The 20,325-nt window shown below is 37.3% G+C and overlaps 1 protein-coding gene across 1 annotated transcript in view; it reads left to right on the forward strand.

Annotated features, from left to right (window-relative positions):
• LOC139711080 (uncharacterized) overlaps positions 1–6,343 on the forward strand; it is a 36,672-nt gene extending 30,329 nt beyond the window's left edge. Inside the window, exon 3 of the mRNA XM_071622999.1 lies at positions 4,682–6,343. Coding sequence (XP_071479100.1) covers positions 4,682–4,765 — 84 coding nt within the window. The 3' untranslated portion in view covers positions 4,766–6,343. The remainder of the gene's footprint in view (positions 1–4,681) is intronic.
• Positions 6,344–20,325: the final 13,982 nt, after the last annotated feature.

A 20,325-nucleotide genomic window follows, 5' to 3' on the forward strand; every position in this document is an offset into this window, starting at 1 on the left:
GGAAGTGGCTGCAAACAAGCGCTATACCCCACGTGATCAATATCTTTGTCTGTTTCCTTGTTGCTGTTGTTGTTTTTGTTGAAGTAGGTCTTGTTGTTGCTGTAGTTTACTCTGTGTGTGTATGTGTGTCTGTCGGTTAATATGTGGTTTGCGTACTATTGAATATAGAGTTGATCTCTTCGCGGTCACTGTGTCATATCTGGTCCCTCTTCCACTCCCCCCCCCCCCCCCCCCCCATCCAAACAGTGGGTTCACCCAATCATGTTCAATTGGAATTATCACAAGTAATAGACGTGGGTTGCATTCGTTATGCGATCATTTACCATGACGTGTCTTACCTGACCAGCACTGGCAGCTGCTGCTAAGATGCATTACATTTCGCATAGCTTTGAAAAAGCAAAACCCCGTAAAAAAATGTCCCCTGAACACCATCATTTCTGAAAGTCCGACACTAAGTATTATCATTGTTCTCTTCCTCTTGTGCTGACCACCTAGTTTAAGAAATAAACCAACCTCAATTCCACAAAGGCATTTCAAGTTGAAATGCAATTATACCAAATTCGTTCCGTTCAAGGGCAAATGAAGCTTGGTTCTTTTGACATTAACTTAATGTAACACTGAAAGTAAATGTAATCAAAATACATTTAAAGACAAAAAGAAAAACTGGTGACCATGACCTGCGAGGCTTACCATCAAGGGATATTGACAGATATTGCCAGAGAATCGACAGAATTAGAGAAGGAGAGTGATGAAGAAGAAGAAGAAGGAGGAGGAGGAGGAAAGAGAAGAATGTAAGGCGGCAGAACATAGATAGATTTTCTTCTGCATTGTACAATAATGTACATGGATAAGAATATCAATCCTGGAAAAAAAAAGATTACATAATTTGTGCTCTGTGTGTACTCGTATGTGATGGTGAATCTGCACACAAAATCATCGGCGTGTATAGAAATGTACATGTATGATATACGTATACAGTAAGGAAGAATATTATTCTCGTTTAATGCTTGGAAAAATTAATAACGTGACCTTACAGGCAACAAGTTGTGGTGATAAATATTCGATGTTCAATGAATTGGAAAGATTGCAAAATCATAATTTTTAGAGGTTGCCTGAGCAGATTCCAGTCTCAGCATGAAACATTTCCTGTGTGGTTACTTGTCTCGGCAGTAATAGCAATCAGACGTTCAATCTGGTTAGGTCTTTGTCGAATCTCTCTCGTGATACGAGGTGACATGTGGAAAAATATTGTATCCTTCGAATTCAATTTGTCAGAGTAAGCATAAATAATTCGCTCACATGCTAGCTCGCCTGGAGAGAAACTATGATTAATGGAACCACTCATCGATACAGCGTCTGACTGTATAAGACGACCATTGCATTCATATCATCGCAAGATGATCTCCACGAAGTTTGAAGAAAATCAGAAGTGGCGGTTGGCTTGGAAGACTGATTACAACTGCACAATCTCGAAGCATTGCATCCTACCAATATCCATCACGCAAGTCTCCCTTCTCCCGCTCTCCTCTCTGTCTATCTCTCTTAAAACAATTTGTATTCACTAAATGAACTAAAACGAAAAGCATGAGAATGATGAGGAAAATTTAAGGCATTTGAAGTAGTTTGTATCAGTTGTTTCCTTTTCAGGGCCCAACTGAGTGTGAAAGGGCAACAGATGAGGCTAGGATGGGATTTTGACATTATTGGGAGCGATTTCAAGCTGCCTGCCTTCCTAGGATTGATTGATTGACTGACAGATTTATTGATTGATTGATTGTTTGACTGATTAATTGATTGATTGATTGATTAACTGATTGATCGATTGATTGAATAAATGAATGATTGATTGACTGACTGATTAATTGATTGATTGATTGATTGATTGATTGGTTGACTGATTGATTGATTGATTGAATAAATAAATGATTGATTGACTGACTGATTAATTACTTGAGTGATTGACTGATTGATTGATTGATTGATTGATTGATTGATTGATTGATTGATTAATTGATTGACTGATTGGTTGACTGACTGATTGGTTGACTGACTGATTGATTGATTGATTGATTTATTGATTAATTTTATTTCATTTTTCGCAAAAAAAAAACAATGGCTGGATAGCCCATATTCAGCGATCCCAACGTGACATCGCTGGTCTTCTAATAGGTTCAGAACATCAAAACTACAAATACAATACAAAATGGAAATAAGAAGTATAAAATGGGAAAAGATATGCACATTACAATTGGTACATGCAAGTAACGAAAGAAAAAGACACGAGGGAAAAAGAAAGGGGGTGATACAGTAACTCATAGATTATATTACCTCTAATAATTTAAACAAAATCATTTTCATTGACAAAAAACCTCAATATCAATGGGTAGTGAACTTATACAGCATTAATGGTCTTCAAAAATATTTTATTGCAATTTCTCTTGTACAGTGAAGCTTCATATTAAGCTGCAGTTCTTTCAGGTCAAGATGTCACATGACAAAGAGCGATATCTGCGTAATGCACAGTAATCACGAGGTAATAGTCATAATGAAATAAAAATCCGCTAAATCCTTGGGTTTATCGTTGACGACTATGCTGTTACAAATTACATCAGATTTCCTTCTTGGTGTCTCTGTGATCAATGAACAGCTTCCGTTCTTCCAATTTGCAGTAGTTTTTTTATCACCTTTCTTATTTTTTCATGATATGATATGCACGCTTTTATAGGAGTGTAGGTGTATAGTGAAACAAAACACAACAAAACAAACAAATGGGGATGGGGACCTTTTTTAAGGCGCAATTTTATCACCAACACGCTCCTGTGTCATTATGGGGTGCCCGTTTTAGCAGTTCATTCTACAAGTAACTAAAGTGTCGCCATTATGGATCCGCGACTTCCAGGACTCAAATTAGACCGACACGAAGAGTGATTTTACTAATAAAAGTATCTTCCCATACAAGTCTTTTTTTCCTCTCTCTCTCTCTTAAAGATGATGTGATCAAGAAAGATTACGCTGGCATCTTCTGTGCATGCTTGGTAGTTGAGGCTACAGATATGTAACTTGTCTGATGTTTTTATAGGAGTTGTAGCATTTCTTAAACAGTGGACATGGCGCAATATGTTGTACTGCGTAATCCGTCAGTATTCTACACAAACATATTACGCAGATGCAAAGCAACTTTTGCTTAACAAAATACAGACGGATGTTGTGGAAATTATAGGATTTTTACCTTACGATTGACACTGAGACGAGTCTCAGAAGAATACCTTGCCCTTTCTCGTCTACATCCTGATTGAAATATTGACATTGATTGAATGTCCTATAGCTATGAATATACCTCGGAAACGACACTATTCAAAAAAATTAGGTGGGGTCGTGTCTTACACTTTTACAAAGTCAACCTACCTCTTTATTGTCGGCCAACACTCACTTCAAGTTACACCTCTCTATCTATCTATGTATCTATCTATTTATCTATCTATCTATCTATCTATCTATCTATCAATCTATCTACATATCTAGCTAGCTATCTGAATCTCTCTTTCGCTCTCTTTCTTGTTCCAGTATTTTCTGCTCGTAACAGGAAATTGATTCTAACATTTAATGTTGATTATAGTTTCCTCTAAAGATTGGCTTCTGCAATTTTCTGACGTACGATTCCAAAGGTGTGCTGTGTGTATCAACACCAATGATTCATTTGAGTTATGGAATGTTATTTCTTATCATTTGATATTTCAAACACGTGTTACCCTATTTTTGTTATGATATACATTTCCATGATTGAAGAGAGTTTCTTCCAACTCTTTCTCTGACAAACAAAGTAAACATCAAACAAGATACATATTTCCTGCAGAAAAAAAGTGTAGGACGCATCAGCATGAGCCCTTGTCATAGCACTGCTCTTACCAGACAAGTATCAGTGTATCAGAGTTCTGTTCCGTCCGTTTCCCTCCTTCTCTGTCCGATTAAGTGGGTATACGTGACGAAGTAGTAGAGCAGTTTGCATGTTTGATAATGATAATAATGATAATAATAATAATGATAATAATAATAATGATAATGATAATAATGATAATGATAATAATAATCATCATCATCATGCTAATGATATTAAACTCATATTATCATTGATTATAGTATTTTCAAACTTGTAACGCTCATGATATCATAGTTAATTCTCTATGCACACTTCATAAAAAGATATGCAATCGTTGATGTCTTTGCCACATTCACAGTTGGTTTTCAGAGCCTTCTTGAAAAAATTAAAGGAAGATATTGTGTCCAAATTGTAAGGGGTAATGAATTCCAGAGTGTGGGAGCTGATCAAGTAAACGATCGGTTATAATCATGGTTAGGGTTATTTTTGTGTGTTAACACAAGATGGACTGACAAAAGATGTTGTGATGATGATCGAAGAGTTCAGTTAACGATTGAAATGAAGCAATAAACTGAAACTGAACGTAACGGAACTGTAAATGTATATCCACGTTAAAGTAAAAAGGAATCGGCAAATTTTCGACCAATCCACTAAATCACTCAATCTTTTCATTAAAACGTAAGTAAAATTGAGAGACATTTCTTTACGTAACATGATTTTTTTTTATTATAACGTCAATAGAATTGAGAGATATTTCTTTATGTAACATGATTTTTTTTATCTTATTCTCTCATTACTTTACAGGCAAGACAGTACTACGAGGGTGTACCCCGAGGTCCAGTAACGAGATCTGTGGAAAGGGGAGGAGGTCAGCTGACTGAAAATTAACCGAGAGTTCTGCCCAGTCCCCTTAAAAAAACAGAATATTCAAGCCCAATATTAAACGTAAAACAGGAACGTTTAAATTGCGTCGTATTTTCTTATTTCAACGTTCCCGTGTGAGTAATGGTTCGTAGCGGTGTCTTGTTCTTATTCCTGTAAACTGTACAAAGTCGTTGACTTTAATACTTCGACGGTCTGCGAGGTGTTGTTCAGGCACTCGGTAGCAATGCACTCTCTGAAATGCAAAATGGCAAGCCTCTGATTTCATTAGACTGGTAGCCCCACTTAGCTAATTCGAATAACTGACTTTTAAACAGGCCGCCGACTTGTAAATATGTATCTATGCTTTATTGTACATTTCTTGAACATCTGCTCTTTGGCAAAGTAACAATATATGCCTAGATGGTGCATTACCTTATTTTTTTGAAAGAATCGTACACGAAAAAAAAAAAGCAAGCGGGAAATGGTTAAGTAGTTTTCACCACTGAAAGCATCAAGCTGGTTCTTTTGCTGTTTCACACTGATAGTTTTGTTGTGTAGACATGCATGTGAAATATCAACACACAATATACAGACGTATGGATAAAGATCTCAATTTGTTTGAAGTGGGTGAGACTTAAAGTGCTATAAAGGTAACCGCACTTCAGGCTCCCGGACATGTAGAAGTATCCTGTAGTGTGTGTGTGTGTGTGTGTGTGTGTGTGTGTGTGTTTGCATGTCGAAGAATACAGAGGGACACGGAATTAAGTTTCACTATTATCCCATCGTATATGGCCAATATTGTGAAAGTTTGATTATAGCAGTCTCTTCATTGAGTTATTCATATTTTTCTATAAATTCCTATTTTCTTTCGCTTATTTTTCTTTTTTTTTTTGGGGGGGGGGGGGATGGGATTACCATTCAAATTGATCACATAACGTTATAAATAGAAAAGCAGGCTGTCATTTCGTAAAGCTGACTGGTGTTGCCCAGTTCAGACACTCTAATATGTGACGATATGTCGCAAAGGCAAAAGGACACAATCGACAATTCTAGCTTTAATACCTTCATACGTAAATAAATACAATGACCACATGTTGGATAAAAGAAAAATCGATAAAGCGGCTTTTGTTCAAATTGTCAAACAGGTTCGGTGAATATCTTGCTCTGAAGTAAAGGTCTGCTTCTATTTCTAAACCAAAAAAAAAAAAACAAGACATACATGTTTACAATCAGTTAAATAAAGGAAAAGCGTCGGTGTCTTTACTTTCAAGGGTGTGTTGATTTCGTCAGAACTCTAAAATAAATGTCTCGACGGTTATTCATTAGATGATAACTGCAGAATCACTTCAAAAGGTTGCCTAAATTTGAACGAGTTTAAGAGGGATAACATAATCAGCATACAAAACGTTAGATTGTGTGAGTGCTTGTGTGTGTGTATGTGTGTGGAGTTTTTATTTGTGTGTGTGTGTCTGTGGTAGAGTGAGTGAGCTGAATGCCACATCCTGAGGATCGATTTCAATAAGTAAAATTGAAGAGTTTGTTTGCAAAAACCGATAAGTCCATATTTGTCAAATGGAGATATTTGCGATTAAAGGTCAAGAAAAATAAAGAGAATAATAAGAAAATTTTTGCTTCTTTTGACCATAAGTTCAAAATTATACCTTTATATGTAGTGACCAATATATCATTTGAAAGATATTATTTTGTACTTTATGACAAAGACCGTACTTCAAAATCTTCAAAAATGGACTTATCGGTTTTTGCAAACAAACTCTTCAATTATTATATGCATAGCAGCGATGGTTAATCTCAAGTTTGAAATTGAGAATCACAACATCGTACCCACTTCATTGAAAATCACTCTGATTTTCGAAGCTATTGTAAGAATTATTAAAGGACAAGTTCACCTTCATAAACATTTGGATTGAGAAAATGCAACAATATTAGTAGAACACATCAGTGAAAGTTTGAGAAAAATTGGACAATCGATGCAAAAGTTATGATTTTTTTTAAATTTTTTGTGTTGGAACCGCTGGATGAGGAGACTACTACAGCTTGTGAGTCATATGCGTACAACAGTATAAAGAAAATGTAAAAGAAAATTCAACATATTTTCACTTTTTTCGCATAATAAAAGAGCACTTGACTTGCCACTTTCTAAAGGCAGGGGGAATAATATTACCCATAACATTTGTCGGTAACGAGTCAGGGGAATGTGTACTTTTTTCAAAAGATGGAATTTTGTGAAATTCTCTTTATATTTTCCTTATATTGTTGTACGCATGTGACATCTAAGTTATTCATACACTGAAGTAGTCTTCTCATCCAGCGGGTACTGCACAAAAACTTCAACAATTCATAACTTTTGAACGGATTGTCTGATTTTCCTCAAACTTTCAATGATGCGTTCTACTAATATTACTACATTCTCTCAATCCTTGTGTTTATGAAGGTGAACTTGTCCTTTAAAGTGCAAAAAGCAGGGTGCTATCGTTATACAACGATGTAGACACTTTGCGAATTTATGTTATGCGTATATTTTCACATTCAAACGCATGGAAGATGAAAGTGATCAGTTAAGAAATCATTTTAAACATTAACAAGCGAATCAAAAGGGGGGGGAGAAGGAAACCAGAATTGAATAAGTTACAAGAGATTAACTCAAAGTGAAGAGAAATGTAGATTTGATACACAGCAGGGGTTATGGAAGGAAAGAAAACAGACACGGGCTGGAGATTCAGTATTAGAAAGGTAAAATGATGCGTTATCTAACGCGTTCTCTGATTTAGGATTCCAAGGTTTACGCAAAACTGAAATGTCGATATTTCCCCCCATGTTTTCGGAATGGGGCTTGCTACAAATTGAGATCAGATTGGTAATAAGGTGATCAGAAAAAAAAAAACGCAGTCAATTATTTTGCGAACACAGAGATATGTTTAAAGCAATCTTGTACAGAATCACCTACATTCAAACGTAAAGCCTTTGAACGATTTGACTTTCTCAAATCAGAATCGGATGTGCACAGGTCACATAATTGTTTTTCGGGGGGGAGGGTATGAAACCTCAAGGAGTAAGTGATTGACATGAAATTTTGAATTGAAGTACACAAACTTGATGAAAAAACTTCTTTTTATCAAGTGGAATACTTAATATAATGCATTTCTTTGAATATGGATTTTCATGACTCTTAATTTGGAGATGTATCAATATAATTGCAAATCCTATTTTGAAAGAGAGGCATTCGGATATTCGTGAAAAAAGGGAACAACGTGAGTCAAAAGTGATTAAGAAAATGGAGTAGAAGAAGCAATGACATGAAGGTGTAATATTCTTACATTTGGATTCACATGCATTTTCAATGAAGTTTTTTCTTTTTTTTCGTTTTGTATTTTGTCTTGTGTCATCTCGGTCAAATAGATAAGTCTCTGTTCATTACCTTTTTCACTGATATGGGGGGTTTTAAATACTATTGTTAATATCACTGACGTTTTCCTGAAAGAGGTAAATGAAAATGAAATTTGATACATTGAGCTCACTGTTTTTTAAAAATGTACACCCATAAATGAATCACGAAATTTATGCTTTGGTATAATCATCACTTTATGTCACATGTCAAATTCAGTGATTCCTTTAAAAAATCGACTGTGTTTGTTTGAAATAATGAAAGTGAATAAAACGGTTTAAACGGATTTATGAAACAAGACTTTCAAAAGCCTTTTTCCCGACGGGAAAGTAGACAAGAAATGAAAAAGGCAAATGATATTTGAGCTAAAAGGAGAAGAGCCAAAGATTAAACAGTTTATCGCTAAAGTAGCATGATTTATGTTTTGTTAAAGGAAAAGGAAATAGCCAAGAAAAAGCGTCATGAATTCCAAAATACTTATTTGTGAAACACACAACGCATTTTGTGTTTTTTATAAGATGATGGTGATGTCAGAAACGATCAACAGATCTGAATAACATCCAGTATAGTCGTTGAATTAGCCTTCTTTCTGTTGCCAAACTAAATGAATCTACCCTATAAACCGAAGTACTTGATGATGCTAAAGTATTTGTAATGAAGGGAAAGTAGACACTCTCTCCCCATAGACCTCAAAGATGTGTATCTTTATTGGCAGATAGATAAGGCCACCACACTGAGGTTTTTTAAATTCGTGTCCTTGTACTCGTTAATCCAACTGACCACCAAAAATCCCCATGACATTTTTGGTCTCACTGTTATTGTTGTCCTTATTGTTGTATTCTCTTGTATTGTTGTCGTGATATGTTTAAGTTTATCAAGTATCATTCGTCGTTTCCGGATAATATTTTTACAATCATTTTTTTTTTTTCACTTCGTTATAAGCTATCAAATCCTTCCTAACAAAATATTCTGAAACACGTCGAAAATAGATTCTGTAAGGACATCTATAAAAATGTCGAAAGCCAGAAACAATGCAGAAAAACCTTTCGGACAAAGGTACAAGCGTTTCCCTTCATAACCATTGATTTAATGCTCTTCAGAAAATTTCCTGTTGATTAAGGTATTTTGCATTAATGTTTGCTTGGCTTTCAATAAGAAATAGGATAGGCTTTATCAAAGTGGAGAGGATAAAAATTGATGATAATGTACTAGACTGGAATAACAATGTGTGATAGGTCACATAAACAGAATAACCACACCACATACAGTAATGCACTGTTGAAAATAGTATAAGAGGGGAAAAAATCAAGTATGAGAATTTTCACAAGACAGATGCTCCTAAATACCAGTTTGTGTGTTACAGAGATTATTCTTGTTTTTGTTTCTTTGTATGGTCAGATGTAGCATTCATAATGTATCTTTTGTCCAAGTACAAGTACTCTTCAAAGCGTAGTTTTAGACAATTATCTGAAATCAAACCATCTGATTAATCATTGAATTGAAGATGCCTTTCACGACAGATCCTCCTGTACACATAACGAAAAATAAAAGAATATAACACTTGACACAAAATAACTAACCTTCGGCTTGGATTTCATCATTATGGTGAATGTTTGTAAGTGTGTGTAAACAAATTTAATATATATGTATAAATACATATATATATATATATATATATATATATATATATATAAATCTATATTCACATGTATTTATTTCATATATGGACTATACATATTCATGTATATCTATACAAGACTGTATATGTGATATCATGCGTACTTGTATTACATCATATACAATATATATATATATATATATATATATATATATATATATTATTTATATAACGCTTAGGTGCTGCCCGTTTTATATATGATATATTTATATATATAGAAAAGATGACGAAGTAGGGTAGTAATGCATTTCCGTCCAACAGTGCTATTTATTAAGACCAAATTTTCGACGCATACATATGTCTTCCTCAGGGTCGACATGAACAATTATGAAAATAAACAAGATGACTCTATTCTCTATATACAGTAAGACTGAGTCAAGGATAATTGCTGGCAGGTACAGTTGAAGTCCGAGGTTTTGGGGTGTGAAAGATGAAAGAAGAATTATGTAATAATGAAAAAACGCAAAACTTTAGATGTCTCGGGAGAATACTCGATAAGGCTCACGAACGTTAAGATTAAAGCATCATTTACATCGCAGATGAAGGTGTAGTGTGAGCGCAAATAGTCTGAGGCCGAACTTAACATATACGAAGGCCAAATTTCAATCCTATGAATGCATAAAAAAAGAACGTACGTACACTCTAAAAAAAATCCGGGCCAGAACTGACCCGGAACTGGGTCCATTGGGGTCACACACCGTTCTGGGTCAGATATGACCCCATCCAGAGTCATGAATTTGGTCAGGGTGACCCCATTCCGGGTCTTCATGACCAAATTCTAAGTCATTTTTTACCCGGAACGATGTGTGACCCCAACAGACCCAATTCCGGGTCAGTTCTGACCCGGAATTTTTTTAGAGTGTACAGTATTCTTTGATTATGAAACCAACATACATTATTTGCTTACATTTCATTACATTTCATTACATTTCAACGGCAAACATAAACAAATAAACAAGGATACAAAAGACACAAGCCAAGTCAGGTGTGTGTTAGAGAGAGCAAATGGAAAAGACACTCGCACAGAATACAGTAGTGAAAAGGGATAGGCCTACATCAATAGACTTGAAAGCATAATTTTATTCACAATTAAGCGCACAGACCTGGAAAATGTAAAAAAGATGGATAATAAAGTATACAATATTGAAGGCAAAGACCTTTGGGAATCGATTACAAAGCTACAACGACATTGTTGCTGAGTGCAAGATGTTGTGGTTGTATTTACATAAGAGTTCAAGATGCTGCCGTGTTATCAATATTGGTTTGGCTTTTTGAAATCTTTATATCTCAATTATCTTTTTTAGAATAAAGAGACCCATACAGAATATCATTAAATATTGATTGTGTCATGTTTTCTCCCCGATGATCAATGAATCTCCCAAGGTCACATATTTACCTCAACTTGTCTTATCATCTCCATCAGGATGTGCGACCATTTGAAAGATTGGAAAGATACAAAGTGGAAATGTCAAAATAATCGTTTTCAATGACACAATGAAACAAAAACGTTGAAGATAAAAGCGGGGAAAAATCAATTCAACGACTGCGTCTACAATCAGTTTTCACACACTACGACAAGAAGCACTGTCTTCCGTCTGCTTACAGCACCAAACCAAGTCAGCAAAGATCAACTAAATACGTGAAAGAAGTGGTGGTGTTTACGACCTTTCTGCCTTTCAATAGTATCAACGCTGTATTGAATGGCGCCTTTTGACCCTTTTTGCCAGGCCACTCCGTTTTCTTTCTAAGTACTGTCTGTGCGTGGGATTTCGAAGGACGCCATACAATGGGATTCCGTGGGCGCAATTCTGTAACGCTGAGACACCCTGGCGAAAATGTAAACTACATTAAACATCCTGGTTTTGACAACTGAAAGAGGTCCACAAAGCGTTAAATTGATATTTTGATTTAAACCCCCAGCAGCCTCTTTGTGCAAAGGCCATCAGTGAAGCGCTGAATGACAGGAGAATCAATTCAAGTACAATTCAAATTTGTTAAATCATCGTCGTATCAACCTGTAGGATGACAGATAGTGTGCATTTCATCCTCTTTTAATGGGCGAGCATCACCTTATTCCGCCACAGTGAGCATCCGTGTGGAAGACTACCCGAATATTTGATGACATTTTCCAGAGACGAACTGCAAGCATTATCCTTTTAATGTCAAGTGTAAAGAAATTCCTATAAGGTCACGAACAATTTGGTTCCCTGCGGGATGACCTGCTGATCGTACAGAGACACAGCACTCCAGCAATCTATGATAAGTGTGTGCACGGATGTTTCCTATTCGATATGTCATAAAAGTTTCTCAAGTAATTGCATTAAAACGACTTTGACAACTTGATGACACCTGTTGAATACATCCAGTAAACAGGTAATTGTGATTGCTTATCATAGCTTTCTTTTTTTTTCTATACGGAAATATACAAATTCATCATGAGACATTTATTTTGACAAAGAGAACTTAAGAACACCTCTCTCTTTGCCTTACAAGCGAGTGAAAAGCGTGAATAGAAACAAACACTGCATATCAATATGTCGATTCATGATGTCGACGAATCATGATGCAAATGCATGGAATCGGAAATGGGAAACCACAGATAAAATGCATACGTTAAAGGGGAAGGCTAGTAACTGATCAGTGGGAATCAGTGGAAATGCTGGGAGATGATTGTTCCAATCCTTATGGGATTCATTCAAGAGTTCATTGTATATCTATTGTTGTGTGAAAATGATTTGCTTCAGAATGGCCTCATATTCAAGTAATGTGCAGATTAATGCTCCGTCACTGACCAGGGACGCTAACCTGGAAGCATTAAACTGCACATTACTTGAATATGAGACCATTCTGAAGCAAATCATTTTCACACAACAATAGATATACAATGAACTCTTGAATGAATCCCATAAGGATTGGAACAATCATCTCCCAGCATTTCCACTGATCCCCACTGATCAGTTACTAGCCTTCCCCTTTAACAGAAAAAATTTCATTCAAAAAAAGAGTAGTAAACATTTCATGTCTAATTATTTGGACTGGTTTCAACCACTACCTAATATTGACCAACACTGATCAATGTGGATGTGGAAAGAGTAGACCTAAATGTGATGAAGGGCGATGACTGTATCAATATTCCACATGTTTTGAATCAAAATTCCCGCATATCAAATACCGTTCTAGTCTGTCTCACATTTGCTTGATAAAAAAAAAACCTCAATTAAACCTGAGATGTGAAATATCGAGAACAAAATCTGAACGAATGGGAGTTTGTGAAGGTCTTGCGAAGTGAAATCGAGCTTTAGCAGTGTCCAGGGAAATCGTTGAAAAGCATTCGGTATTGATCGCTGCCCGGAGCACACACCTGCATATCCAGGTGAAATAGACACCAGCAATAAAGAGTCAAATTCCCGTAAAATCAGGGCTATTTCGGTCTGCAATATTGCACGGTATTTTGAGAATATCTAAGAAAATCATGAGGTGATTATATAGGAGATATACTTTAGGAAATCTGTTGGATAAGTGATAACAAAGTACAAGCAAACAGAAAAAAAACCCAAAGATCAAGTAATTGGGAAAATATCAGATTTAAAGTAATATTTGAACGTTCCACGCACTTTATTTTCTATGCGTAATTTGCCTTCAATACAATATCTTTACTTATGTGTCACTTTTCGGGGACAGGTCTTTTCAAAGTAAAAACTTGAAGTATTTCCTATTGCATTGCGAATGAAGATTATTGTGATGTATCAAAGGATTTTGAAAGCCTGACACGTTCTTACTTGCCAATTTGGGAAGATACCTATCCCTTTTCCATCAATGTTCTGATGTCATTGTGATACCTTCCACATCTTGTAGACGTTAGGAGGAATCATCCAAAAAAAAGCGTGCTGTACCCCTAAGGCATTCCTAATCCTCCCATGTGCATGGCTCCTCCTTAATGGTGCGCAACCGGTAACGGGTAATCTACTTGTATCTTACGACCACTGACGCAACAGGAAAGGTTGATGGTGTTGGGGAGTGAATGGATACATTGGTAGAGAATGTGGTCCTCACAGAGAGAAAGTGTTAAACCGCCAATTTGTGTAAATGAGACACACGAGTAGGATGGTACCATCAGTTAGGGTGTCATAATCACAGGTAACGAAGGCTTAACTCAACGGAAGAACAGGCAATATGCTTTGATCTACAGCTCCGTGCCGCTCCTCACCGTCTCGGAAACAGCGCTCTGGGCATCAACTTCCGAGAATGGAAACAAACAAAAAAAAAAAAAAAAAAACGGAGAGAAAGAATCACCTGCTGAATAGAACTGAATGGATTTTGGTGGTTTTTTTTTTCTTTTTCCTGCGAATCCATGTTGCCATAAGGTTCTTCTTTTTGGTTGAAGAACTTCAACTTGAGTAGTCACGGCTCTTATAACACTGCTCAGAACAGAGGAAGAGAGAAGAATGAGTAAGCGGCGCGTTGTAGCATGGTTGTGTTAAGCGCTGTCGTGTTTCCTTTTTTCTTTAATACTTAGGACTACTTAGCATGGATTACCTCGTCTTAAGCTGACAATTGAACATCCTATTAATTCCAGTGCCTATCAGATGTGAAATAAGATGAAGACAAGACACTGTAGATTGGTTTGTTAGATCTTCTGATATTTCATATAGGCTAAGTTTATTCCCAAGACAAAAAGACTCCCATGGCTGAGTGACTTATGTCTCTCCTCACATGTTGCTTGGATATCGACGAATAATGCAGGCAGCGGGATGCTTTTCGAACAGAATATTCCTTTATCGTCCGAAATAATAGGATTTCATGTTGCGTTTAATGAAGTTAACTCTCAAAGGCCATTAAAGAATGCATGAAGATCACACATGATGACTACTCTTTCTACCTGCAGAGATACTAGAATTCTGCGACCTCATAACATTATAAATGAGTTACACTTATGTTCGACTCTCTACTCATGGGTTACGTACCATAGGAGTATCACAAAAAAAAAAAAATATCTGTGAAAAAGTGACGTCCTGACCACTGGGACGTTATGAAATTTCCTGACGCCGCGGTCTCATGGGGGCAAGCCTCTTTTACACTTTCACGGATTGCTTCACGGATGACCACGGATCGTCATCCGTGGTCTTCCGGCATGCAAAATATCAATTTTCCTCTCAATGCCGGTGTGAATACGATCCCAACTAGGTGTCTACACGGACAAGTACGGAGGCTGCACGGACAAGTACGGTGCCTACACGGACAGGCAAGGAACGAACGTGGACCAAAGCGGAGCTAACACGGATATCAAGGAAGAGCACGGATGCAACTGGGTCCCTTCGCGCTCTTTACACGGACTTCTCTAAAATGATGACAGATGACATTTACTTTTGCGCTTGATACTTTATCATTCTCGGGCAACATGCCTCCAGAGCTAATAACAAGCACACCGTCAGAAAATCTACAGCAGCCTACATACGCCTGGGCTTGTAGACATCAGGCAAATCTCTTCTTGCAAACTCTGATTTTGCGGGAACATCATGACATAAACAAAGCAAAACAAAACAAAACAAAACAATTCAAAACACACACGCACACACACACACACACACACACACACACACACACACACACACACACACACACACAAAACCATCAAGGAAATGTGTGTGGGTCACTGAAGCTTCTCAGGCTACAATTATTCGAAGAGTATGAGGGGTTGCTGGCTGTGCAGATGGGGGAAGGTATGTGAGCAAATTTCGTGGACTTTATGAGCTTGTATTGGCAAAACACACGAATTTCTCATCCCAGATGGAGCCGATGCTAATACGGAAGTCCCGATGTCTTCACGGATTGTCCCGGAATGAGTACGGAGGCAACACGGAATAGCCGGTGCCTACAAGGAAGGAATTCGGAGGCAACACGGAGTAGACGGTGCCAACAAGGAAGAGTTCGTATTGATTTTCATCCGTGATGTCCGGGATGAAAAATTAAGCAAGCTTAATTTTCCCCGCGGACATGCCGGGTGGTCAAGGACAATGCCGGATGACTTCACGGAGTCAGCACGGTCATGCCGGAAACAATACGGATGATCCCGGATCGACGATCCGTGGTCATCCGTGATGCGATCCGTGAAAGTGTAAAAGGGGCTTGAATTCATTGAAAAAGTCACTCATCTTCACAACCTGCCCAGTTCTTGGGTTCTTGCTTTTACGACCAAGATGAGCACCGGAATGAAACAAGCACAAGGAACAGTTTACAAAACGTGGAGAGTGGACCCGATTGTCAAAGACGAAAATAAAATGGATGGGGGAAGGGAGGGTAGGATGATATGGCTGAAAAGTAAAAAATGGAGACATCTATGCTACACAGTTTTTATATCTTAACTCTACCCCATTTCGAGTTTCAAAGTTTGTGAAGCAGACGTGTACATTCATATATATATATATATATATATATATATATATATATATATATAAAACGAAGAATAAACCGGTAAATTGGAGCCAATACGTGAATTCGCAACATGTTTATATATATATATATATATATATATATATATATATATATATATATATATATACATATATATATATATATATTATGAATATTGAAACAAAGAAAGTTTTCAATATATATATATATATATATGTATATATATAAAATGCCTGATATTCGAGTGGACATATAATTTCAGACTGAATTTCCCCAAAACTGTGTTTTTCTAATTGTCTGTTTTCTTTTTCAGAGTTGGGAGATCTAATACATCATGCTAACCGGCAAAATTTGATGAATTTCAAACTTTCACAATCATATGGATCAGAAGTTGACAGAGAAACATATAGCAACTTCGCCGTCTGCATTTCCAGCTCAGATGTCTTGGTCTGTTATGGAAGCATCACCAAACTAGCATCCTTGCTTGTTTTGCTATGAATGATTTTATTCTTGTGCCGATAGAGTTATGCGATAGACGCTAAAGTACACTGCCAACCTCCAAGGCAACTATTGATGTAGTACCATCGGAAGTGGAATGAATTATTCCCGACTAGAACAGAATGTGGCAGCTTTTGTCCTATTCGTTTTTCTTTCTGAGTCATATATCCCAGTTCGAGAAACATCCTTTGTTACAACCTTGAAGGTAGGAAAAGAGAACAGGCGAATAGGGTGAGATTATCCTGAACGTTGTACACAAAAAGCGATATCATTATTTGTTCTCATTGTCGCCAAGTCGAATAAAAAAAAAGGTTAAACAAAATATTACCTAGCCTGAAAAGGTTGTTTGCCTCTATTTCCTCTGCTTTCAATAATTTTCAGTTTTCAGATCCTGTGTTACATTTGTGAGGCTAAAATGACAATCACCTTGCGAAACTCAGTCAAAAATACACAATATCTCCAGATCGATCATGCAGTTGTAACAATGATATGTTACCATGTATTACGTTCGCGTTATATTCCATTTTGTCGCGCTCTATGCCGGACCCGTGCATCATGTCCTATGGAATATGCGGACAAGGTTTAAGATAATAATAACTGACCTTTTGCTCAACAACAACGCATGAAAAAAAAAAACATACAAACAAAAAACACAGAGACATACGTGCGTAAGCGTGTATACATCTTTCCTTTGACTGTTGTGATCAAACTTGTCCATCAACGAAGGGAAAAAAATGAAAAGTTACCGACGCTTTGTTATATTCAATAGAATTCATGAGGACTTTGAAGAGGTGAACCATATAACTTTACATTTATTCTTTACAATTCATGTGTGTTTTTAGGAAAAATCAAGAAATTCTACTTATTCCTCCACATATCGCCCTGCTTGTTCATATTACTTAAATATCGTTTCATATATCTCCATTAAATCGTTGTATAAGTATCGATCGTTCTTGCAACATTATTGATTATTCAGGAAACTAGAAAGTGTTAAATGACACCCAAAAGAAATAACAGTAACATGATATAAAGAAATAGTGACAGACACAAATTATGATGAAAAATAGTAACCTACACCCTCTGGGCTTCTCGAATGCCGACAAAAATAATATGTACATGTGGAAGTTTACACAATCATCCAGTCAGGTGCCGTGGGCGAATTAGCAAAAGACAAAAAGACGCTGTAAGCTTTCAAGCGATTTTGATTTCATTGCATCAAAGAGCATACTACCAGCCTCCTTCCGTCTAGAACTCCCACTATGTCTATATCTTTCTCTTTGTACGCTGCTCGAGTTACTCAACAACATGGTGTACGTGACGCACTCCTGGCGTCTTTTCTGCAAACATCCACCGATTGACTCAATGTCCCTTCTCCCTCCAGACATAATGGTGGAAACTGGAAGAAAAATAATGCTAAAGACAGACACGCAACCCTTTGGAAAAGCGCCCTAATAGAGATGGGACCTCATCTACACTGAAAGGTGTCACTTCATTAACCTCTTTGACTGTTTCTATTGCCTTCTTGCTTTCAGGAAAAAGAAATTAATCACCTGTAATAAAGAAGGTGGGTATTAAATGAGAGAAAACCTACGTAAGATCCTTGCTAGTGATGAAATGAAATCATTGACATTTATTTCATCACAATTTACACTCCGCACCAATTTCAAAAAATACTCTTCTACCAACAAAAGACATTCTTTCCCTGCAAAACCATACTTTTTTTTTCCTTTTAGGCATATGAATTGATGGAGTCTAAATCTATCGCAACATACATATTCCAAACAGATGTCTTGTATACTCTAAGAGTAGCAGTGTTATGCGTGGATACCCGCCTTTTCCACATGTACATCTCCGGTTGCCATGACAACACTTCCACCCAGTTGAATTGGCGTATGAACCACAGGGTTTGAACGGGCGAGCTCCTTTAGTGTTAGATCTCTATTCCACCCGATCGATCGGTCCGGCGTATTGTCCGGAGTAATCGTGGTGATGTGATTATAAGTTTAACCTTGCCCCGCGAGACCGGAGCAGATATAAGGGGACGACAATTGTCTGCGCAAGTATGGATTAATTTTATATGCTCTGTCTGCCCCCCCCCCCCCCCCCCCATCCCCCTCCCTTTCTGTCTCTCTCTCTCTCTCTCTCTCTCTTCCTCTCTATCTTTCTCTCTTCTTCTCTTTCTCTCTCTCTCTCTTCTTTCTGTTTCCCTTTTCATTTCATTTCCATCTCTTTCGCTGTAATGATAATAAGTTCATATAGCCTGTATAACTTTGTAACTGACTTTAAGAGAGAGTAACATTCCCTACTTTCTATGAACAGCCAAATGATTCATGATTTATTGTATCTTATTTCTAAATACCTTGTACAGAAGCGACCGGAAAGCAGGTAACCAGATAAAGAAGACACAAAAACTGTAGCCTATACCACCATGCTTCATGACATATGAAAATAGTCTCAGACGTTGTCATTTAAACAGATGGTACACAGCATATGAAACGCTGTAATCATAAACAAATGCAATTCCTTTATCTAAGCGAATCCCTTTTCTTGACGTGTAATGACCTCTAAAAATGTATAGGAGAATTAGTGACATCAAAATAAGCGTTGTGTTTAATGGCTTTGTAGTAAATGATTTAAGATGTTATTATCATGCGCAGTACATGTCAAAAGTCATTTGTCATGTAAAGGTCTTAAAGTTATGGGCCCTGTTTTATGAAGCTGTTCGTAAAGTTACGCACGACTTTACGAACGACTTAAATATGGCAAGCCAAGTGAGTTCCTTAATCATTGTTAATTTCAATAGCTAGAGTTGAAATTTGTAGATGGTAATGATTATTCTTACCTTTTAACACACGTTTTTGATTAAAAGTGTATTTTTCCCACAATGTAGATGAAATATTGGCATACAGTCGTACTTTGTTAAAACGTAAGGGAAAAATGGGCACACATATTGGCACTTCATATTCCAGTCGTTCGTAAAGTCGTACGTAACTTTACGACCAGCTTTATTAAACAGGGCCCGGGTATCATGAGTATTTTGAAGGATACCCGAAGCTTCTGATAATGGCGCGAATCCTCTTCGGAGGAGTCGTGTAAAAGCCATGCAGTCTTTGTTGGACGATGCTGCCCCAGGCCGTGAAGACATAGCGGATCAAACCCTCCCTGGTCATGCTGGCGGTATGTTGGTCCTTGGTGAGGGCTCTCTTGATGTCATCCCACGGATTCTTTATAGAGGTTAGCATCATTTTGGTGATTGCACTGGCCATTACACCCTACTGACGTCATTTTCGTCACACTACTGGTCCATCTGGGCAGCTTAGCGGTCTGCGCCGTTTCGTTGTCATCTTGGAAAATGAGCAGGTGTTCGCAAAAGATGCTAGTAATGAATGAAAATGAGTGAGAGTCCAGAATCTTTCGATGTACATTGACGTTATCAATTTTCCCGTCCTCGACAACAAGCTCGCCGACTCCATAGAATCGTGATGACATGCCCCAGAGCATGTGTAGATTCGAATCGGGTCATACGAGCCTGACGCAGGGGGCAGGCCTACCAATCTTCTCAAAGAGTGGTCTTTCTGCCTCTGCCAGGTCTTG

The sequence above is a fragment of the Diadema antillarum genome, unplaced genomic scaffold (assembly GCF_040938485.1).
Source record: "Diadema antillarum isolate AM-2024a unplaced genomic scaffold, OU_Dant_1.0 seq00001608_RagTag, whole genome shotgun sequence".
NCBI lineage: Eukaryota > Metazoa > Echinodermata > Echinoidea > Diadematoida > Diadematidae > Diadema > Diadema antillarum.